Source organism: Pleurodeles waltl, chromosome 3_1 (genome assembly GCF_031143425.1).
Source record: "Pleurodeles waltl isolate 20211129_DDA chromosome 3_1, aPleWal1.hap1.20221129, whole genome shotgun sequence".
Lineage (NCBI taxonomy): Eukaryota > Metazoa > Chordata > Amphibia > Caudata > Salamandridae > Pleurodeles > Pleurodeles waltl.
In genome coordinates this window covers 840,344,710-840,369,823 of record NC_090440.1, presented here as the reverse complement: position 1 = coordinate 840,369,823, position 25,114 = coordinate 840,344,710, and the positions used below count along the sequence as shown (strand labels likewise).

Genomic DNA, 25,114 nt, shown 5'->3' with positions numbered 1-25,114 from the left:
ATCTGCACTTGTTGAAAGAGGCAATTCTGCCTAGCAAAGCACCATTAAATAAACACCAGATGTTCACTGGCTGCGACTGTAATTAATGTTCTATGTACAACGAGGCTTTCTAATTGGTTCTATTTTGCTGATATCACAAAAAGAGATCTCCAGAGAATAGAACTAGCGTACAATGATTTCGGTAAATGCGTTTGCAAGTGTTGCGGTGGGGGGCGGTGAGGCAGCTGGGATTTTATCCTTCGCAGCAACTGAACTGCTACTCCCTAAATGATGCGCTGTATACAGGACTCTTCAAATTGGCTTCTGGCAGCGGGATACAATTTGCCTGGCGCAGTAAGTTACTCCACGCAAGGTGTGTTCTCCTGCTGCTGTTCTTTCTCTCGCTCTCTCACGCGCGAGCATGGTGCCAAAGGCCAAATATTCAATGAGGTTTGTCAGGACCGCAAAAAGAACACCCAAAACGAAAACCTGGGTAACATGCTGGTAACAGTAACAAGTTGGCCAAAACAATACGCGGGGGACCCACCAAATGGCATGGATTCCTTTCTTAGGACAACACGATAAAGCAGGCACAAAAACATTTCAAAGTGGAATATTTCCAGTGCACGAATATTACACCTGTGTACCTGTTAATGCGGTATTTTGTCTTTATGCCATTATTTGACATTGTGTTGTGCATCGCTACTCTATAACTAAGTTCACTTTCCTTATTTATATCATCTTCAGGGCAGATATTAATAACTCCGAAGTCGTGAGAAAGCACATTTATCCAGTGAGGAATCAAATTACAAAACCCCAATAAACAAAAATGCATCTCAATAACTTCTGTGTTTGAGGCTGCAAGCCAAACTATTCAATAACGAACTGCGGGATAAAGCCCCACAAGTACCCGCATCTGGGTGGGGGGGAATACCTGTAAGCATCCATGCAAGAAGAGGAATAACGAGTTAGAGCTACTGGCGTTGTAAATTCCTAACTGGACTTTTTCTTGCCACATAATTTGAAAATGAAGAGTAAAACATTTGACATAAGCGAGCCGATTCAAAGTGCCATGGCCGCCACAAGCGTGAAGGAGAGATACAAAAGGAAAAAGAAGTTCACTCACAGTCAAATATATCAGCAATCGTGCAATTATCAATGTAACAGGGTCAGTCAACAAGGTGGAAACAAAACCTCCTCAAGGCAGGACAAATGTAAAGCATTTACCAATGACATCAAGTGATTATTGAAAGGAGAACCCACAAACGAGTGAAAGCGATTGACATGAGGTGGGAGTGGTTAAAAGCCCACAAAACTTACAACAGGTCAAAGTGCTTGGGCGCTCAACCTAGAAACTAGAGTCATATTTATTTCGAACACTGGATACTTGTACCTTCGAAGATTAAACATGGATAAAGAGATGTTGGGTCATATAAATAGTTGTGAACTATGAGTTTTTATTTAGGTTTGAATTAAGAAGATAGGGGACTATAATATTGAGACTTTCTTAGCTATATGTGTTGCTGTATAATACTGTGATGGTATAATTGACATTTAGCTGATGCAACAAGTGTTGCTATGCTGTAAAATGCCAAATAGACTGATATGCCTTATTGACTGGAAGTGGATTATTTCTGAAAAGTGGGGTTGTAATTCTTTGTATTGACAGTGTAACTTACTAATCTTTTACATGCCCACTTGGGCTGTACTGAGAGTGTACATTTTTCAGAATTACCATGCCAGGCCCATTGAGATTGGGTATACACAAAATATCCTAATATGCACATGCAAATGAAATCATTAATATCACTATGGTAATACATGTAGTCTAGATCGAGCAACCTGTGGCATCCTTCACAGGTGGCAATATGGATGCTAGCTGACTCTTTCACACAGAGCAATGCTATCACACCACTTGGGCATTAGTGACAGTAAGTAATCTTTAAATAGACAACAGATCAGATTATAGTAGCTTTACCAAGATAAATTGGGACAAGTATAATTAAGGACAAAGACATTGATATGAATTGTACATAGATGAAATCTATTTGCATTACGAATAGCTGACTCACTGATTGCTGTGAACAAAATGGCAGTGTACATTCTGAGCGTGAGGAGATAATGCACAGTACTTGATGAAGCACCTAGTTAACAAGACAGTATGGCAAAAGGGTAAGGTTTAGTAGCTTGAGTCTGAAACGCTGATGCTTCTATACTGGTCACAACCAAAAGACATCATTTGTTGGTTTTAAAAAATGTGGGGAGTCTCTCTGTTTACACACTTTAGGTTAAAAAAAAAAAATGGTTTGTGATGACAATTTTTGTTATTTCTTTTATGTCAATGAAATACCTACACTATTCACACTGATGATATACACTATTTTAGGAGTAGATGCACACCATTTTGTTTGTTCTCTAATCCTGAGAAAGACCCACTTTGCAAGGATCAGAATGCACGGACCACTTAGTCATGTAACATCCTAATGAACATTGCTTTTATCTGCATGTGGTGGAGTGTTGACAGATCATTTTGGGCAGAACAAAATGACATACCGGAACCACACACGAAGATGCATTTTAACTTCACTTTATTCACCAACAGGACCTCACATTAAATGTCAACTGTAATGTACTACACATCTCATTACCTACATAGAAAAAATGTAGTAGAGAAGTAACCAATCTGAGTCCAACAGCCGTTAAGGAACACCTAGACAGCTATCCTTCCTTCACTGCTCCAGCACCTTTCTTTCTAGATGGTGCTCTCAGGCATAGTTATTAGCTCACCTTGCTTTGTATTATACGTTTTTCAAGTCAGTGCGGTTTTGATCATGTGATTTTTCTGTGTAATGATACACAGGTGGCATTTTAACCGTTTTTCCCCTGCAGTCTTGGTTAGATGATGGTTACGGAGACCACATGGTACAGAGTAGTCCTCCGAAAGCTAGGGGGAGTGCAAGCACGCCAGTCATCAGCTCGGGTAACCTCCTTCTGCCTCTGTCACAGCGAGCTCAGTTTTGAACTGTGGACGCACAGAACTAAAGGAGAGACTACAGGACCTATTTTTCCTGATCTCCAGAGGGAGAACAATCTGGCCCAAAACTTTACACCTCACTTGGCGGGGTCGTTAATATACATGACGTCCAGCCCTGCACAGCAGAACATACCCACAGAAATACTGACTCTGGGTGAAGTGTCCTAGGCCTATTGGGCCCACCACCATGTACTCAGCACAGAGCGCATAGTTATGATATTCAGTTTTGGGGGCAACAACCTAGCGCTTCTGGGCGCTCTTTTCCCCTGCTGTAAGGGCACACTGTTTATTGCAGCATTTCTGAGTCATTCAGTGAGATACTTATTTTGTTACTCAGACAGAAGGCAGAGGAATTCCCAAAAAAAGTATTCGGAAGAGGTAGACCAATTTAATCCCTAGAATGGAAATGTATCTGAAGTTGTAGATGCGGCTTTTAAAAAAAGAAGAGGTAACAAGCACTCTGGAACCTTTTGGAATGAAGCTAGCTATACTGAATCCAACCCCTGGGTGTAAGACTTGTTCCTCAAAGGGAACACCTCCACCTTGAATGTCACAGGGAAAGGCCAAACACAGGAGCAACCCAATTGGGGTGACTACTTTGACTTAAGTTTAGGCTTAAAGTTGCTTTTCTGGCCTGGTCTAAGTCCATGCAGGATGATAAAGTGGATGAGGATGGGCAAAATCCAGAGTGGCAGTGCCAACCCAAATAATAGGCTTGATTCTCTTCTATCCTGGTAGACGAGGATGAGATAGAAGGCGAGGATTCATCAGTAGACTAACAATGGATGTGTCACTGGCAGACTTGTAGCCCTTTATCTGGAGACCAAACAGCAGACAAATGGATTAAGAAGGTCAGCAGGCAGAGAGGCACCCTGTCCCGATATACTGGACCCGGAGAATATCCTCGATTGCCAGAATGGTCACCAGCAAACAAGGTTGCACAGTATGCAGATAGGCAGCTGCAAACGCATCTGGACACAAGGGTCGGAAGCCGGTTAAAGATTAAAAGTCCATGCCCAACCTCGGAAGATAAAGTGGCTGCTACCTCCAGAGATAGATGGCCTGGTGGCAATCTTCCTCTGCAAGTTTTAAAGGATCCAAAGAAAGCAATCAGTAGGTCCTGGCAAGGGTGGCAGGACAAATTGTTGGATGCTGCACGATCACTTACAAAGATTAGAAGAGGAATCCTATCTGCCTGGGTTCAGAAAGCCATATTGTTTAAAGCAATATTGTTTCAGGGCAGTGCTAACTGCACAATATAAACGGAATGGAGCACATCACTGCTAATCAAGGTTGACCTAGATAGGGTCACATGGCCTCTTGGGAGGTTGATGGCCAATGGAAGCCTCTTCTTAAGGGATTACAGCATTACAGATTTAAAGAAGCAAGGAGGTACACATCAACCTTGGCATCCATGGGCAAGGCCTAGGTTGCAGTTAAAAAATAAAATAAAAAATAAAAAACCTTCAAACAAGAGGGGCCAGGTCAGGAAACGGATGCACTGCCAGCCAGGCTCCAACCAAGGTTGTCAGCAAGGGCAGAACTACAGGATAGAACAGCAGCAGGATCACAGCTGCATTGGTTAATTCTTCCTGTCTTGAGGTGCCATCAGAGGTCGTGGATAGAAGGTTTCCTACAAGGGCCCGTCAAACCCCTGCTGAGGGTTTCCTGATAAGTCTGATCCCTTCTTCCCATGAAAAGGTAGAAGGGGGCTAGCACTGTTCCGCCACAGCTGGCAGGAACTGACCAACGATGCCTGGGTTCTACAGGTGGTGGTAAAAAAAAAAAAAAATCATATAGAGCACATTGGACCTCCCAAGCAATGGCACAGATAGAAACCAATCATATTCTCAGCCAGATGATCCACCAGGATGCACAAGTCCTGGAAAAGAAGGGGGGCAATGATATGTTTGGCAGTGTGCCCTCAGGGATTTCTGGGCAACATCTTCCTGTTAGAAAAGAATTTCAAAAGAGAGGGAATATACCTCTTTAGGGGTGTTCTCAAGCCAGGAGATTAGATTGTCCACCTGGACCGGATGGATGCTTATTTGTTTGTCCTGATACTTCCGCCTACATTCCAGGTTCTTGCAGCTGGAAGCAGCAGGGGTTCGAGTTTCAAGCCATCCTTTCAGCTAATCTTCTGCACCTTGGTGCTTCACTTGGGTAGTGAGATATGGTATAGTTTCTTACCTGTAACTCCAGTTCTCTCGTAGGGGTATTTCCATGATAGTCATAAGTGTTGAATATTCCCCACCCGCCTGCGGGGACCCCGAAGCACTTTTTCCAATAGAACTTCTTAAGTGTCCATGTTCGCCTTACTTCAGAAAGGCCTGCCAAGTCACTTAAGAACGTTCCTATGCAGCCTATAGGAAAGGCTACAGTGTTCAAACTTCTTCATCCAGTTTGTCCTTGAGGTAAATGCATTTAAATGCCTGAACAAATGATTATATTTTTCAGAAAAATTCCTTCAGAAACCTTTTTTATATCAGAAAACCCCTATGAAGGAGAGCAGAGCAGTGTAGCCCATAGACTGCCATTAGTAATGAAGAAAAAGGAGACTACGCCTTTCAGAACAGCCAGTCCTCCAGTATCCCATCATGCCTAGAGAGAGGCAGTTACCTCAGTTCTTTTTGCAGGCAGTTTTTAGCTGATAATAATGATTAACCTAATTAAGCAATCGGTCTGCTCCCCCGGGGAGGTGGGAGGGTTGGTTATGACTATCATGGAAATACCCCTACGAGAGAACTGGAGTTACAGGTAAGAAACTATACCTTCTCTCGTAGGGGATTTCCATGTATAGTCAAAAGCGTTGACTAGAATAGGAAGCCCATCCCATAACACGCGGAGGAGCAGACAGCATACTCAAAAAAACACTCTCCCAAGCAAAGAGGTTCCTAAGAGAAGCCTGTCCTACTTGAGCATCTGCCCTAGCATCGGAGTCAAGGCAATAATGTTTGGTAAAGGTGTGAACAGATCTCCAAGTCGCAGCTCTACAAATGTCTGCTAATGGACATTCCTCAATAAAGCAGTCGTTGCCGGCTTGCCTCTTGTGGAATGCGCATTTGGTTTACCCTGTAGAGTTTTCTTAGCTAGTTGAAAGCAAAATAAAATACAGGAGACTATCCAACCCGATTTTGACTGTTTGGAGGTGGCTAAACCGGTACGGACCATACCATAATTAACAAACAGTCGTGAAGTTCTCCGAAGGGAATTAGGGCCATATGTACGAACACATTTTCCCATTGGCACAGAATGGGAAAAACCCTTTGCTACATCTGGCCCTTAGTCTTATCTAGATACAATTTGAACACCCTTTTAACATTTAGAGAATGGAGAGCTCTCTCTGCTGGGGTAGAAGGGTTTGGAAAGAAAGTAGGTAGGAAATCGACTGGTTGATGTGAAAGTCGGATATAACCTGGGGCAGAAATTTAGGATGTGTTCGCAGTACTACTTTGGAGGAGTGAAATACTGTGTAAGGCTCGTGGGTACAGAGGGCCTGAATTTCGCTAATCCTTCGTGTTGATGTGATTGCCACTAGAAAGGCCATTTTTCAAGTTAGGTGTATGGGTTCAAATGGATGCTGCATGAGTCGTTAAGGGACCACATTAAGCTCCCATGGTGGGGAAGGGTACCTAACTGGAGGAAAGACCTTCTTTAACCCCTCTAGGAAATCTTTGATAACTGGAATCCTAAAGAAAGAGGTTTGCGAAGGAGTTTTCCTATAAGCAGTCAACGCTGCCAAATGAACTTTTATTGAAGAAAGTTGCAGGCCAGATCTTGCCAATTGTAACAAGTATGGGAGAATGACATCTTCCTTGCAATATGTAGGGTCTATCCCCTTAGAAGAACACCAGATGCAGAATCTTTTCCACTTGAAGGAGTATGCCGAACGAGTAGATGGACGCTTCACCTCTTAAGATTTCCATACAATCCTGTGGAAGGTTTAGCTGTCCATACTGGACTAACTCAGGAGCCATGCTGCCAAATTCAAGGAGGAGAGATTGGGATGTCTCATTTGTCCTCCGAACTTCGTCAGGAGGTCCGGTCTGCAGGGTAGCCTGAGATGTGGACGGAGTGATCGGTGAAGGAGATCCGGGAACCAACACAGTCTCGACCACTCTGGTGCAATGAGGATCATTGTGGCTGATGTCATCGAGAGTTTGAGGAGGACTGCAGGGATCAGTGGCACTGGTGGAAAGGCGTACAGAAATCTGTTGGACCAGTCTATCCACAGAGCATTCCCCAGCGATTCTGGGTGGTAAAACATGGCGGCGAAGGCGCAGAATTTCCTGTTTTCTTCTGTGGCGAAGAGGTCGATAGAAGGTGTGCCCCACAAACGGAAAATGTCTAGAGTAACAACTTCGTTGAGCACCCACTCGTGGTTCTCTTCTAGAACTCTGCTGAGGGCATCCGCTTGCATATTCTGAACCCCTGGAAGGTGGGTTGCCACTATGCTCAATTTCCTGGCTAGGAGCCAGTGCCATATTGTCTGGGACTCTTGAGACAAGACTCTGGATCTGGTGCCCCCTTGCTTGTTCAGATAGTACATAGTGGTGGTATTGTCTGTCTGTACCACCAAGTTGTCGGTGGTGATTGAGGGGAGAAATGCCTTGAGAGCTAGGTGTAACACCCGTAGCTCTAGGAGATTGATGTGGTATAATGATTCCTTGGGAGACCATCGACCTTGTATTTGCAGATGATCCATATGAGCTCCCCATCCGAGGACAGAGGCATCTGTCACAATAGCCTGTGTTGGAGGCTGTGTACGGAATGGTATCCCCTTTAGGAGATTGGCTGGAGAACCCCACCATGTTAGAGATCTGATTGCATGGGTGGACAGACGAATTTGGTCTTCCCAGTTCCCCGACAGTTGATTCCATTGGTCCTCCAGGCATTCCTGAAGCAGTCGCATGTGGAGGCGAGCGTTGGGTGTCAGAAAGATGCAGGAGGCCATGGAGCCGATAAGTGAGGAGACTGTTCGCACTGTTGGGTGACGCATTGATCGGAGAGCCCGACAGTTCCGGAGAATGGATAAGCGCTGTTCCTCCGAAGGACACACTTTTGCCTGCAGTATGTCTATGGTAGCTCCTAAGTAGTGTAACTTCTGTACAGGAACGGTCGTTGACTTGTGAAAGTTGACATGAAGGCCTAGCCGATACAGGAGATCGCAGTTCATCTGGAAATGCAGTTTGGCTTCTGCATAGGTGGATGCTTTGATTAGCCAATCGTCCAGATATGGGTATATGAAAATCCTTTTTTTTCTGAGATGTGCTGCCACCACTGCCATGCACTTGGAAAAGGTTCTGGGTGTTGACCTGAGACCGAATGGAAGGACAGTGTATTGGAAGTGATCTTGAACCACAACAAACCTCAGGAATTTCCAATGCTTCTTCGCAATGGGGATGTGAAAATACGCATCGTGTAGGTCCACTGAGCAAAGCCAGTCCCTTCGCTGAATCTGAGGATATATCTGGTGTAAGGATAGCATCCTGAACTTTTCCTTTCGGACCCATTTGTAGGTAATTTTGAGGTCTAGAATGGGTCTGAATTCCCTCTTGTCCTTCTTTGGGATGAGAAAGTATTTGGAGTAAATGCACTTTCCCCGTTGTTTGAGGGGAACCGATTCCACTGCTGTCTTTTTGCGGAAGATGGAAACTTCTGCCTTTAAGAGGTCGAGGTGCGCAGTTGAGGATTTTGGAGGAATGGTCGGAGGCGGTGTGGAAAACCTGAGACAATACCCATTCTGTACAATGTTTAAGACCAAAGCGTCTGTTGGCAGATTTATAATGCGTTGCTGAGCATCAGACTTCAATGAAGTAAGCCGCAGCCATGAATGTCTTCTCAGTGTCACCCCATGGCAATATGAATGCACTGAGAGTAAAGACGCGTCCGCTGCTGCACTGATGATCTGATTGGAGACCATAGCCCCCTCCTTGGCTATTTCTAAGAAATCCTCTCTGTGATCTCTTGGGAGATGCTCTGCAAACTGTAATATGGAATCCCACAAGGACCTATCGTATCTGCCCAAAAGGGCTGTGGCGCTTGCAGTCTTCATGGATGATGCAGCCGAACTTCAGACTTTACGGCCTGTTGAATCTAGTCTTTTACTCTCTTTATCTGGGGGAGAGGTGGAAGACGGAGGGGTAGTGTGAGCTTTGCGAGCTGCCAAGATAACCACTGAATTTGGTGGAGGGTCGGAATGCAAAAACACAGGATCTTGTTCAGGGGGACAATACTTTTTCTGCAGTCTAGATGGTGCAGGTCTTGTTGTAGCCGATGTGTGGCAGACTTCCATAGCAGGCTCTAAGAGGCCAGGTACTAGAGGTAGCAAAGGTCTGGCGGCTCTACGCTGTTGGAGAGTCTCAAATATGACCAACGTAGATGGTGTAAGGCAACCATCGGAATGTTAAGTTTTGAAGCACCTCGGACCAGCACTTCATGAAAGGTGTTAATATCAACCGGCGAGGACCGAGGTGGGGGTGAATCCGATAAGGTAGGGGAGTAGTCTCTGGTAGAAGACCAGGAATCTCTCTCACGACCCCTTGAACTTGATCTATGTCTAGATCTGCGGTGAGATCTTGAGAGGGATGAATCATGGCCATGACGTGAACGGTGGTGCGATATAGAGCGCCGTCTTGCTGGGACACTAATCAGCACTTGAGGCACTGGAAGTGGTGCAGGTGCTGGTAAATCCTGATCCGTAGGCTGCGGTGTTTGTGACTGAGGTGAAGTTGGTGGCAAATCTGGTGGAGGGGATGCATGAGGAGATGCGCAAGTAGAAGGCGACGAGGGAAGCAGCACTACCGAAGTAGGGCGCTCTGAGGAAGAATACATTCTTCTTCGCTTGTGTCTCCTCGACGTCAATGGGATCCTCGACGCCGAAGCAGGACTTCGACGGCGAGCATGTCGGCGCCGTACCTCCTCTCGACGTCAACCGGGACCGAAAGCATTTTCGACCTGAAGAACGCCTCTCAGACCATCTACGTCGACTGGAGGCTGAGGTATGAGCTCTAGTGGAAGACTGACCTTCCCCTTGCTCAGAAGTCCCACTGGTTCCTTGGCGTCTTCTCTCTGCTCTCCCTTGAAGGCGAATCTTCTCTCGGTCACACAATGTGCGCCTGGAAAATGTCTTGCAGATGTTACAGGAGGCAGGTATGTGTGAAGACGGCAGACAAATGATGCAGACCTCATGAGGGTCTGTCTTGGCCTTTTTTCTGCCACATTTTGGACATTTTTCAAATAAGGAAGGCATTTTTTGTGTAAAAATGCCTTAATTCTGGTCAGAAAAATTTCAAAATCCAAGAGAGAAAGTCAAAAGACGTCGAGTGAAGTCATTGAGTAAAGAAAAAAAACTAAATAGGTCGAGCTCAATGCTCCAGGGTCCTGTCAGCAGGTGCCGGAAAAAAGAACTGAGGTAACTGCATCTCTCTAGGCATGATGGGATACTGGAGGACTGGCTGAAGAAAAAGGCATAGTCTCCTTTTTCTTCATTACTAATGGCAGCCTATGGGCTACACTGCTCTGCACTCCGTCAGAGGGGTTTTCTGATATAAAAAAGGTTTGTGAAGGAATTGTTTTGAAAAATATATTCATTTGTTCAGGCATTTAAATGCATTTACCTCAAGGACAAACTGGATGAAGAAGTTTGAACACTGTAGCCTATCCTATAGGCTGCATAGGAACATTCTTAAGTGACTTGGCAGGCCTTTCTGACGTAAGGCGAACATGGAAAGTTAAGTTATATTAGAAAAAATGCTCCGGGGTCCCCGCAGGCGGGCGGGGAATATTCAACGCTTATGACTATCATGGAAATCCCCTACGAGAGAAGTTGTGGAATTCCTCAGGGTAAAGAGGGTCAGATTAATAGTTTACTGTGATAATATATTAATGGACCAGTGTCCCTTACAACTCAACCACCAACTGACTATTGCAAGATCGCTCCTTCAAGATCTGGAATTCATCATCAAGATGGAGAAACCAGAACCTGCACAAACACAGTAAGTGACCTTCTTAGGGGTTCCTCAGAGACTCTGTAGCAACCACTCTAAAGCTCCCCAACAAGATCTAAAACATCAGAAACGAACACATGAAGAACCTGGTGAGAACAGGAAGTTCTCTTAATTTCTAATCTACTAGCTCAGTTGGTGGACTTCAGACTTTGTCGATATAGGCCACGTTTCCGTGGCTGCTCCACTACTCAATCGCTTTAAAATCTGAAAATGTGCTATCTGAGGAGAGGCTTGGTACGTGCAGAGCAAGTGGATATCACAGCAGAGGCCACATTTCCGTGGCTGCTCCACTACTCAAGCGCTTCAACATCTGAAAATATGCCATCTGAGGAGAGGTTTGGTAAGTGCAGAGCATGTGGAGATCACAGCAGAGGCCAGGGAGGAGATCCACTGGTGTCCTCCAATGGATCTCTATCCTGGCCTCAGCAGCACATGGAAACATGGAACAGGAGGTTGATCTTCAGGTCAACCAACTTCAGCTGGACACCGGACCCGAGTGATCTGGCAACAGACGCTTTCCTACAAGAAAGGTCCAAGAACAACAACTATGCCTTTCCACTGTTTGCAATGAATGAGAGGGTGGCAGCGCAGATAAGGAGGCTGTCCGGAACGTGGTTCTCATTACCCCAGTCTGGAGATCTCAAGTTTGGTTTCGGTTTCTGATGGGACTTTCCTGGGATATACCAATCCCTCTACCCCTGTGTCAGACTATTTTGAGAGGTCCCCAAGTCCGGTCTCACCAGCTGGTGGAGGAGGGTTCACTCCACCTCACAGCATGGAAGATTACATGTGATGCTGGCTGTTATAAATGTGGTCTCTAGTTGGCAGTGGTTTGCACCCTGTACAAGTAGGGACCATCACTCTAGTCAGGGTAAAGGAGCCACACAGCTAAGATAACCCCTGCTTGCCCCCTTGGTAGCTTGGCACGACCAGTCAGACTTATCTCTGAGGCAAAGTGTAAGGTATTTCTACACACGCCCAGTTACAGTGAAAACACCACAAAAGTACGCCACATCAGTTTGTGAATTCACAAACAGCCCAACTGTCATCCCGACTCAGACGCGTATTCCGAGTTCAGGGACCCCAAAGTCCAGATCTCTATCTGCTCCCAATTGGAAATCACACTTAAGATATTTCTGGGTAATCCCTATTTTACCCTATAGGAGAGATAGGCCTTGCAATAGTGAAAATCATATTTAGCAGTATTTTACCATCAGGACATGTAAAACACACCAGTAATGTCCTACCTTTTAAATACACTGCACCCTGCCCATGGGGCTGCCTTGGACCTACCTTAGGAGTGACTTACATGTATTAAAAGGGAAGCTTTGGAACTGGCAAGTGGATGCACTTGCCAGGCCGAAATGGCAGTTTAAAACTGCCAACACAAACACTGCAGTTGCAGGTCTGAGACATGTTTACAGGGCTACTCATACGGGTGGCACAATCAGTGCTGCAGGCCCACTAGGCAGCATTTGATTTACAGGCCTTGGGCACACATGGTGCACTATACTAGGGACATACTAATACATCAGATATGCTACTCATGGATAAACCAATACCATTTGTAGGAAGTTGGCTCTGTATGCACTATTTCAAAGTAAGGAATAGTATGCACAGAGTCCAAGGGTTCCCCTTAGAGGTAAGATAGTGGCAAAAAGAGACAATTCTAATGCTCTATTTTATGGTAGTGTGGCCGAGCAGTAGGCTTATCAAAGGAGTAGTGTTAAACATTTGTTGTACATCCACAGGCAATAAATGATGAACACACACTCAGAGACAATTCCAGGCCAATAGGTTTTTGTATAGAAAAATATATTTTCTTAGTTTATTTTAAGAACCACAGGTTCAAGATTTACAAGTAATACTTCAAATGAAAGGTATTTCAGGTAGGTACTTTAGGAACTTTGAATTAGCACAATAGCATATACAGTTTTCACATAAATGACATATAGCTATTTTAAAACTAGACAGTGCAATTTTCAACAGTTCCTGGGGGAGGTAAGTGTTTGTTAGTTTTTGCAGGTAAGTAAACCACCTACGGGGTTCAAGTTTGGGTCCAAGGTAGCCCACCGTTGGGGGTTCAGAGCAACCCCAAAGTTACCACACCAGCAGGTCAGGTGCAGAGGTCAAAGTCGTGCCCAAAACGCAAAGGCTTCAATGGAGAAGGGGGTGCCCCGGTTCCAGTCTGCCAGCAGGTAAGTACTCGCGTCCTCGGAGGGCAGACCAGGGGGGTTATGTAGGGCACCGGGGGGGACACAAGTCCACATAGAAAGTACACCCTCAGCGGCACGGGGCGGCCGGGTGCAGTGTGCAAACAAGCATCGGGTTTTCAATAGAAAGCAATGGGAGACCAAGGGGTCTCTTCAGCGATGCAGGCAGGCAAGGGTGGGGGGCGGGAGGGCCTCCTCGGGGTAGCCACCACCTGGGCAAGGGAGAGGGCCACCTGGGGGTCACTCCTGCACTGGAGTTCGGATCCTTCAGGTCCTGGTGGCTGCGGATGCAGTGCCTTTACCAGGTGTCGGGTCTTTGAAACAGGCAGTCGCGGTCAGGGGGAGCCTCAGGATTCCCTCTGCAGGCGTCGCTGAGGGGACTCAGGGGGGTCAACTCTGGCTACTCACAGTCTCGTAGTCGCCGGGGAGTCCTCCCTGAAGTGATTGTTCTGCACAAGTCCAGCCGGGGGCGTCGGGTGCAGGGTGCCAAGTCTCACGCTTCTGGCGGGAAACGCGTGTTGTTTCAAAGTTCCTTCTTTGTTGCAAAGTTGCAGTCTTTGGTGAACAGAGCCGCTGTCCTCGGGAGTTCTTGGTCCTTCTAGATGCAGGGCAGTCCTCTGAGGCTTCAGAGGTTGCTGGTCCCTGTGGAACGCGTCGCTGGTGCAGTGTCTTTAGAAGTGGGGAGACAGGCCGGTAGAGATGGGGCCAAAGCAGTTGGTGTCTCCGTCTTCTCTGCAGGGTTTTTCAGTTCAGCAGTCCTCCTCTTCTTAGGTTGCAGGAATATGAGTTCCTAGGTTCTGGGAAGCCCCTAAATACTGAATTTAGGGGGGTGTTTAGGTCTGGGGGGGTTAGTAGCCAATGGCTACTAGCCCTGAGGGTGGCTACACCCTCTTTGTGCCTCCTCCCTGAGTGGAGGGGGGCACATCCCTAATCCTATTGGGGGAATCCTCCATCTGCAAGATAAAGGATTTCTAAAAGTTAGAGTCGCCTCAGCTCAGGACACCTTAGGGGCTGTCCTGACTGGCCAGTGACTCCTCCTTGTTTTTCTCATTATCTCCTCCGGCCTTGCCGCCAAAAGTGGGGCCGTGGCCGGACGGGCGGGCAACTTCACTAGCTGGAGTGCCCTGGGGTGCTGTAACAAAGGGGGTGAGCCTTTGAGGCTCACCGCAGGTGTTACAGTTTCTGCAGGGGGAGGTGTGAAGCACCTTCACCCAGTACCAGCTTGGTTACTAGCCACAGAGTGACAAAGGCACTCTCCCCATGTGGCCAGCAACATGTCTGGTGTGTGGCAGGCTGCTAAAACTAGTCAGCCTACACGGATAGTCGGTTAAGGTTTCAGGGGGCACCTCTAAGGTGCCCTCTGGGGTGTATGTTACAATAAAATGTACACTGGCATCAGTGTGCATTTATTGTGCTGAGAAGTTTGATACCAAACTTCCCAGTTTTCAGTGTAGCCATTATGGTGCTGTGGAGTTTGTGTATGACAGACTCCCAGACCATATACTCTTATGGCTACCCTGAACTTACAATGTCTAAGGTTTGGCTTAGACACTGTAGGGGCATAGTGCTCATGCACTTATGTCCTCATCCATGGTATTAGTGCACCCTGCCTTGGGGCTGTAAGGCCTGCTAAAGGGGTGATTTATCTATACTTCATAGGCAGTGTGAGGTTGGCATGGCACCCTGAGGGGAGTGCCATGTCGACTTAGTCATTTTATCCCCACTAGCACACACAAGCTGGCAAGCAGTGTGTCTGTGCTGAGTGAGGGGTCCCCAGGGTGGCATAAGACATGCTGCAGCCCTTAGAGACCTTCCCTGGCATCAGGGCCCTTGGTACCAGGGGTACCAGTTACAAGAGACTTACCTGGATGCCAGGGTGTGCCAATTGTGGAAACAAAAGTACAGGTTAGGGAAAGAACACTGGTGCTGGGGCCTGGTTAGCAGGCCTCAGCACACTTTCAAATCAAAACTTAGCATCAGCAAAGGCAAAAAGTCAGGGGGTAACCATGCCAAGGAGGAATTTCCTTACACCATTTAAAACAGAGCAGTTGCAATTTAGCACTGGCCAGCAGTGGTAAAGTGCCCAGAGTCCTAAAGCCAGCAAAATCAAAATTCAGCACAGAACGTCAGAAGCCAAAGGACTGGAGAAATCACGCCAAGGGCCGACAGGTCAAACAATGGCCAGTCCTAGGCTTTTCGGGACTCTGAGCTCACAGAGAAAGCTTGTGCAGAGAACATAATCAAGCACCACAGGACAGCTTGGTAACATTTGTTTGCTTGGTGTATGGACAAGGCTGGGATCCCATGAGGTCCGAAATGGTCTAGGGCAGCGGTTTACAATCTGTGGTCCATGGACCCCTGGGGGTCCGCAAAGCCTCCTTAGGGGTTCCGCGACTGCTCAACAAATTAAATAATTTAAACAAATTAGGTCCCCAGCATGTGGTAATGACTCAATGGAGGGGTCCCTGGTTTCCAATAATGATTCAGTGGGGGGCCCTGGGTTCCAGTATTGATAAAGTGGGGGTCCACAGAAGTAAAAAAAAGGTTGGGATCCACTGTCTAGGGTCTTGTATTTTCTCTGAGTCTGCAGCAGAAGATAAAGCTTACAAGTCAGTAACCTAATGTAGATCAGCTGTTATCAGCAGATCATTCCAATATGGATGGTGTCTCATTGGGGGAACATCACATAGTTTGCCAGTTGTTGGACGGAGTCAGAATCTCTGTGCCCTCCCAGGCCGAAATACTCTAGGGATGTAAATAAGATACTGAGCCTTTTCCTACTATGGCAGAGTAACGACTATCTGAAGAGGAAGGAATTAACCGGTAAGCTGGCCATGTTACCTTGCTTTGTGTTGTACAAAAGGGTAGCCGATATTAGTGCAGGCAGAATGTTAACATCCTCGGGTGTTACCTTTACAGTGTTGGGCCGTACCAAGGATAACAAAAAGGTGATTTCTTATCTAGAATTCAGGGATTCATCGAAGTCATGTGTGGAAGAATGCATTAGGGCTTAGGAAGCTATTGCTGGGGTTCAAAAACTGTTGATAGTTTTGAAAAAGCCCATTCTGCCAGTTCCCCCACCTGACTTTGCTTCTTCCATAACCAACCTCGCCTATCTAGCGGAGACCCATGTGTCCATGTTTGGCATACAGTCAGTGAGAGGAACTACGGCTTCTAACGCCTTTTCTGTGGGTGCTCATTTATAGGATATTATGAAGGCTGTGGAACGGGTGTCTGATTCTATCTTCAAGCATTTTTACTTTATGCCAGTGGGAGATGGGGCTTTGTTAATGATGAGCAAGCTTTGAACTAGCGTAATTGTCACCTCCAGCATGGGCATAGGAGAAATATTTCTAGCTATTGTGTAAAAAAAGCTCAATTCTATTAAGGACATAGAAGCGAGGATTAGCAAACCTGTTGGAAGTAGTCAAGGAAATTTCTGACAGGAGGTCCAACCCAAAGGTTTACAGATTAAGTAGCTGGTTGTTATGCTATGTTGTTATTCTGTTAGATGTACCTTATACTCTGCAATGATATGTAGCTAATGTTTTACTTAGTTAAGGACCCAAACAGAAACAAGAATGAGGCAACAATTAAAATATTGGCTACTGTTGGCATCTATTGTGAGCTGCTGTTGGACAATTACGTTAGAAGGCATAATTGCTGCCTCTCGGTCCTTAACAGAATAGAAGGTTTCCTCCACAATAACCAGGAAATGTTGTAATCTATGAAACAAATTTATATTTTACACATACTTAAACTTTTTTTTAATGTTCATACCATCAAAGTAAAGGACTCCCACTGTAAAGTAGTAAAACATACCTGCACTGTATGAACTCTAGGGGTAGGTGGACCACCCAGAATATGAATGTGGAATTCCACTTAGTTACATAAAAACTCAGTGAAATTCCATGGAGTTCTGCCAACGTGCGGAAATAGGTATCTTGCACTGCTCACGCTGTGATTTAGCGCTAGGAGCATGTTCCACTCTGAAAAATCTGTGAAAACTGCACTTCAAGGTGCACCAGAGGGTACTGCTACTCAAGTTGATTTTGCTGCTGCTCAATTAGATTTCCTACTCGAACTGTAGCCTTCTGACCACAAACAGTTGCCACTGCTCGCATTAGAAAAATCTCACCGGATCCTATTAGTAACCAGCAATTGCGCTAGGGGACACAAAAACCCGCTCACCAACTTACCTTTTTGGAGCCATGGACCAGAAAAAAATTCCCCCATCTAACAACTGGCGGAATTTCGCTGGAACTCCGAGTTACAAGAGTAAGAAGAAGTCGTCAAAATTCTGTCAATTACATGGGCGGAATGGAATTCTTCACCCAAATCTAAACGACTGCCGACGTATTTACCACAATTTAATGATGCGATGTAAAATTCTCCAAGTAATGGTACATACTAGGTTAGCTGCTAAAGAAAATAACGTAGATATTCCATAAGAAACACCTTCTGACATAAGTGGAAGCACCAAAGACAACTCAGAGTCCTCAAGAAGGTTGCAAAGGCAACCTTGAGTTAACAATATCAGAAAGAATAGTCAAATAGTACCACCACAAGTGAGATAAACAGTTCAATGCTACATAAAAAGATTTCTAAAATCCATCACCTATTGAATAAAAAGAAAAAAGAAAAAAAAAAAAGTTTTCAAAGGCACATTCAAATATCCTTTTGTCAGCTTTTTTCCCTTCCTTTTTTAAACAATGCTGCATCAAAACAGCTATGCAGTAGACAAACGCAGGCCCCCTGCATTTAAAGTTTGTAGAACAATACATAGCAATGCTTATTAAGCACGAAAATCTGTAATTTACAATTGGATGCCAAAACACATTCCACTCACTGACAGCTTCTTTTAAATCACGGTTGCTTTAAGCAGAGAGGTGCACATTGTGGGATTTAGAAGATAAGCACTACAAATGAATATGCAGAATAACTGGTCATCACAAATAAGATAGCTATTCTCACAAGAAGTAAATCTAATATGCATATTTACCCTTTAATTTACACTCTTTTGCAGCACATTCAGAACTACTGCATGACAAACAAAATATAACTGTATAATATAAAATATAATTTAATATATATGCAGAAGCCCCAGGTTTCTTTTCTTGATCTGTAAAACTGAAGAATTCATAAAATGCTACAGTTTGCTTAGGTATACATTTGTATTAACATTGAAACTAGCTGTTCGCAATAATTCATTTCACAACTATCCCAATTATGACAGTATTTATTAACAAAAAACTAAAAATATTACTGTCACAAGAAAAACAATGTAAATATTTTTTTCAAACATATTAACACTTTACCTGCCGGCCGCATTATTGGTCTTTGTACAGGGCCAGACGTGGGCCTCATTCCATTTATTGGTCCGTTGTTTGGTTTTGCACCGAAGTTCTTGGTTGAGATTGTTTCTGCCACAACAGTGCATTTAGGTTTGGATGGTGCAGATTTACTGTTTTGCAACACAGATTTGCTGCCGTTCAGGCCACTGTTAGCACCATGGCAACCAGATCCAATAGCTGATCCTCCACCAGACCTCCCGGTGCCAGACACTGGCCTAACTCCTTGTTTCACAGATTCTAAACCCAATTTTCCACCAGGACGTGTAGAAGCAGCACCAGAGCTGCTGACTGGTCGTACGAGTCCACCCTGTTGGGCGGGTCCACAGACAGACTTGCCACTAGGCTTTGTAGCTCCAGAGACAGAGCTGCTAACAGGTCGTCCCAGTCCTGCAACAGAACCAGGGGTAGGCCGCTTATGTTCTGCACTCAAACTGCTATTAATTTGCACGGATCCTGAGCTACTGGTAGACTTTGATGATTCCTTGCCCAAACTGCTGCTTGACCGTCCAGATGAGGACAATTTCTCAGAGCCAGATTTTGTGTTGTTGCCTGAACTTCCCCCTGAAATTGCATCTGGCCGAGCTGAGCCAGGGCCCGAACTGCTGGATGGCCGCGAAGACCCAGGGCCCGAACTGCTGGATGGCCGCGAAGACCCAGGGCCCGAACTGCTGGATGGCCGCGAAGACCCAGGCCCCGAACTGCTGGATGGCCGCGAAGACCCAGGCCCCGAACTGCTGGATGGCCGCGAAGACCCAGGCCCCGAACTGCTGGATGGCCGCGAAGACCCAGGCCCCGAACTGCTGGATGGCCGCGAAGACCCAGGCCCCGAACTGCTGGATGGCCGCGAAGACCCAGGCCCCGAACTGCTGGATGGCCGCGAAGACCCAGGCCCCGAACTGCTGGATGGCCGCGAAGACCCAGGGCCCGAACTGCTGGATGGCCGCGAAGACCCAGGGCCCGAACTGCTGGATGGCCGCGAAGACCCAGGGCCCGAACTGCTAGATGGTCGTGAAGACCCCGGGCCCGAACTGCTAGATGGTCGCGAAGACCCAGGGCCTGAAGTGTTGGATGATTGTGTAAAACCAGGGTGTGAATTGCTGGTTGACTGCGATGACCCAGCCCCAGAACTACTGGCTGGTCGTGATGATCCAGGAGCCAAACTGCCAGCCAGTCGTGATGACCCAGCGGAGGCTGAAATGCTAACTGTACGTGATGACATCGTCCCCAAACTGCTGCCTGGCCGTAATGACCCACCACCTAAACTGCTTGCTTTCTGCAATAAGCCAGTACCTGTGCTGCTGGCTGGTCGGGGTGAACCAGCCCTCAAAGTTGTATCTGGCCTTGCTGGACCAGAACTTACACTGTTACCTCGTTGTGGCGGCTTGATACCTGAACTGCTACCAGCCCGTAAAGACTCACTGTTTGAACTGCTGGACAGCCGCGATGACCCTGCACCTGAACTGCTCATCGGCGGCACTGTACGGGCACCTGAACTGCTAGGCACATGGCTAGAGCTAGTTTTGCTCACAATTTTCCCCGAATTGGAATGTTTCTTCAAATCGTGATTGGAAGGAGGAGCTTCAGATTTAAAAGGTATAGGCTTACTTTTCTTCAAATCAACTTCTTTTGCAAGTGGGATTTTAAGTGATCCACTCACAGTTAGCTTTGATGCTGAATTTTTAACATTTGACCCAGGATTACTGCTCCCACTGCCAGAGTGGGTTTTAAGAGACCCACCCTGTCCAGTCCTTGCTTTTTCGAGTGGTACACACTTGGCAGTCGAACTTGTGGATTTGTCATTTGACACATTCGTTTTGGATTTCTTCTCAAAACTACTCTCAGATGACCGATTTCCTTTTGAAAGTGAATGCTTTTCTACAGAACCTTTGCTGACATTATGCAACTTAATATCTTTCTGTGAATAGGTTTGCTTTGAAGAGTGAAATTCGCCAGCACCTTTAGACTCTTTTTCTATGCGTTTCACATCCTGCTCTAGACATACTTTCTTGTGTTTTCTTTCCTTATACTCGAACTCTTTTAGCTCCTCTGCAGTTCTTGGTCGTTCTTCGACCTTTTTCACAGATTTCATTACTACTGGTTCATGTTGTTTCTTTTCTGCCAGTTTCAGCAGATCCGTAAAGTTAATGGGCGGGGGAGGGGGCAACCTCTTAGGTGGCTTTGGTTTCTTTTCTACTTTTGGTGGTTCTATTATCTCTGGGACAACTTCCTCATACTCTTCAGTTTCTTCCTGCTCCGAATCAGTCTTAGTGTATTCAAAGGATTCTGCCTCAGAAATGCATTCCTCATCTGCACTCGAACTGGACACCGGTTGCCTTTCTTCAAAAATGTGATTTGTTTTAGACTTCTCCTCCACTGGCACACCATTGTATCCTCTAAAGTTATCCTTTGTCCTGGATGCCATGGCTCTTGCTTTTTTGTCATGTTTCAATTCTTTTCGTTTAGCAAGAAGTTGTTCTTTTTTTCTTTTTTCTTCCAGTTCTGCATAAGGATAAGAAAAACAAATTATAAACTGTAAGCCATGACATTTTCTAGCTCCACAAGTACAGTTATTTGACACACTACAATCTCACTAATGGTTTTGTTTTATCTTTAATAAAATACTGAAAGACAACCTGATGTACACTAAGAAAAGGTGGATTTGTTTCATGAGAAAGTTAAAGTTAACTTTTTGCTGACTTCTGTATTACTACACTTCCTTTAACTCTTATACCCATTTCCACTATAACCAACTCATGGAAATCACGTGCCACCATGTTGAACTATTAACAACAGGGTAGTAAACTCTTTATTAAGAATGTGGATTTTATTTTATCATTAAACAGTGTGAATGACAGTCAGCAAGCATATAAAGCAAAGCCATAGCAGCTTTGGGTCTGGGCTTCTGCTTTTACAAGACTTATGTGGCGGTGTCCTTTGGCTACAACTTGATCCTGTACCACTCTGTTAGCTAACTTACCTTTGTGTGAGAACTGTGCAGTAGCCTGTGAGAGACGGGTACTGTAAACCTATTAAACGGTCTTTGTAGGGGCAACTAGTAGACTGTCATTATTGAGCAGTTCAGGGCCTGTGGATTAACCTTTTAATGTTATGAGTGAGCCAAGGGATTTTGTTCGGGCGTCAGCATAAGGTACGATCAGTATGGCTCACGGTGATGTCACCTTGAAGCCTACTGTACCAAAAGAAAAAAGGCAAACCCGCGTTTTTCAGAAAATAGTTTCTCCATCTGGTTTCGGAGCACAAATAGTACTAAGAGAGAGAAATTTGAGGAATGTTGGATATTTAGTTAACTTAGACCTTCTGGCTCCAGGGAGACAAGAATACTGAAACTGAAAGTTCTGAAACACAAGAATCATCTGCACCAGAAAAACGTTGCGTCCTGCATTTGGGGGTCTTAATTCACACTGTACATGCGATTATCTTAGGGCTTTTGTGTCTTATGTGAGTACCCAGCCTCAATGTGCCCATTTAGTGACTGATCTTCTGTCTGTGAACGAACGCTACTAAAATCTCGCCCAGGCGTCTGCTGTGCATCAGTCATCATCAGGGTTTATTCCTCTATGTTCAGTTTGTAATGTGTGGGGAACATTACTATGGCTAACCGTGTTTTTCCTCCAATGAAAGTATGCTATCTTGATATTCCTTACTTTTTTTTTGCGAGGACCCCCTCCTATGTTCAGGGGTGTAGATTACATTCTAACCAGAGTCTAAACCCTTCTGTCTGTTTTAGCTTCTGGGTGGGGGTCTGCTCCCTAACTCTTGGGCTTGGCAAAGATAAAGGAAGGCTCTGCGCTCAGAGATTCCATAGCAGAAAAAATCTAGAATCCTTCCTGGAGGTGAATTGATGATGTACTGGAGCGTAATCCATATAAGACTGTGACGAGCGGGTTCTATCTTCCGCTACTGGAGACACAGAGTAGAAGGTCTCCCTTTATAAAACACTAAGAAAAAAAAAGAAAAAAAAAACATAACAATCCCACAAAATAGCCTGCTACCAGTCCAAAATCTCGACAGGACCTAAAGCACTGTATACATGCAACTATAGCACAATGCCTCTGCCAGACCTTGGTATGTTTTCACACCCTGGATGAAGCCTGCTTTATTCAGGGTTGTTTTTAAACTCGGCTCAGTGAAAAGCGCTCTTAAATCTAGTGAAAGGTCTCACTTGACATCCCCTTCCGAAGTCTAGCTATCTTGCTGTTCTTGCAAATCTTTTAAACCCTCACTGGTCCTATGTGTTTGTTTCTAACTGCATGTCAACACAGTTTAATACATAATTGTCTCATATACAAGAAACAGAAGGAATACATGCTGCCTTTGATACGGTTGACCATGACGCCCTAACTCAAAGACTCCATGAAGCCGGCATACAAGGGATTGCTCTCGACTGGATTACTTCCTATCTTTAAAAAAGAGCAAATATCATCCACTCGCCCCCCCTTCTCGGCCGCACCCTACCTCACAAAAGCAGGGGTCCCCCAAGGGTCAATCATCTCACCTTTGCTTTTCAACATCTACATGATATCTTTACCAGAACTGATCAATGATTTCCATCTCACATGCTACAACTATGCAGATGACACACAAATACTACTTAAATTAGAAGACCCCAAAAACATTGAAAACTCACAAATCTTCAGTTGCCTCAGAGCCGTTGATCAGTGGATGACCTGGAGCCATCTCAAACTAAATACCTCCAAAACAGAAATACTCATATGTGGTGACTGGAAAAGTTATGACCCTCTGTGCGTCTGGCCTGACTATCTCGGACCACCTCCTCAATTATCCAAGGAAGTTAAAAACCTAGGAATAACCATGGATTCCAAGTTAACTATGAATGCCCAAGTAGACAAATTAGCACGCACAAGCTTCATCACCTTAAAGACTTTACGACGCATCTTCCCCCACCTCGGATTTCCACACAAGGTGCAAGCTACCATCTCACTTGTACTATCCAAACTGGATTATGCCAATAGCCTCTACCATTGATCATCTCTATCTGTTATGAAAAAACTACAACGTATCCAGAATTCCACAGCCAGGCTACTACTACATATAAAGCCGCAAGCCCACATCTCCCCTGCCTTGAGAGCACTACACTGGTTACCCGTTGCCAGAAGATGCACTTTCAAGCTGCTTTGTATCGCCCACAAAGCTATACATGGAACAGGACCGCTTTTTATCAGAAAGAAAATGACCAAATACATCCAACAAAGAACCCTCCGCTCAAGACTGGCACCCCGCCTTAGAACACCACCATAGAAGAAAAAGACTATAGGTGGTACATCCTTTCTCCGTCCAAGCAGCCAAACTATGGAATTCATTACCCCCAACTATAAGAGCCACAGATAACTTTCTTGTCTTCAGAAAACTACTCAAGAGTTGACTCTTTCCTTCATAACCACCTTTTTCAAACAACTATAAACTGCATATGCCTATGTGGATAAATATTTTTTCAGATTATATGTATATTTCTATTTATTTATAGCTTCTTTGGAAAATATGTATTGCTACTATGTCATAACAATAAAATACACACAGACTCTTTAAACCTGTCTGACTAAGTATTTTTTTACCCATGTTTCCAATTATGTATTGTATGTGCATATGTATATATATATATATATATATATATCAAACAGCAACGCGGTTCGTTAAAAGGCGCCGCGCTCAACGAGTACCGGTGCTACAGCTCTGGGTGAACCAACCCAAGAGTAATTATTGCATCAAAAGTTTAGCCGTGCACTCCACCAGGGTGAAAATAATTCTTGAGTTTTATTTGAAACAAAAAAGAACAGAACAACGCGTTTCGACCGGATGGTCTTTGTCAAGTTCAACTTGACAAAGACCATCCGGTCGAAACGCGTTGTTCTGTTCTTTTTTGTTTCAAATAAAACTCAAGAATTATTTTCACCCTGGTGGAGTGCACGGCTAAACTTTTGATGCAATATATATATATATATATATATATATATATATATATATATATATATATATATATATATATATATATTGTTTCTGTGCTTGGCATGTTCGTGGATCATTGAATTCCTGCTCTCATCTTATCACACTTATCTACTCATCACTCTTATGTCATGCCTCTATCAAACTATCCTCCTTTCTCACTCTGACTCATCCCAAATCTCTTCTACCACTTTAATCTCCTAAATATCTCTGCCTAAGCTCTTCCCTCCACATCTAACTCACCAAACCTCACTCTACCTCTGTGACCTCCCACACAACCCTACTAAATTCTCCTGCATTCATCTCACCCTGCTACTATGCTCTCCCTAACCCTTCCACATACTCTTCCCCCTCCACCCCCCTTTACTCATCCTAAGCCGTTGGGTTGAGTAAATGAAGGATATACTCCCAATTAACACCTCTGGATTTACTTCCTCCTCCACCCCTGCATTACTCCAGTCTCACTAACAAACTCTCATATCCGCGGCTCAAATTAACTCATAATAATACTAAAACTGTACTCATTATTTAACGATACTAATC

The 25,114-nt window shown here is 45.0% G+C and overlaps 1 protein-coding gene across 2 annotated transcripts in view; it reads right to left on the bottom strand.

Annotated features, from left to right (window-relative positions):
• SPTY2D1 (SPT2 chromatin protein domain containing 1) overlaps positions 1–25,114 on the bottom strand; it is a 268,481-nt gene that overhangs the window by 174,246 nt on the left and 69,121 nt on the right. For both annotated transcript variants that reach the window (XM_069223758.1, XM_069223759.1), the window contains one exon: positions 18,554–21,088. In XM_069223758.1, the coding sequence (XP_069079859.1) occupies positions 18,554–21,088 (2,535 nt within the window). The remainder of the gene's footprint in view (positions 1–18,553; positions 21,089–25,114) is intronic.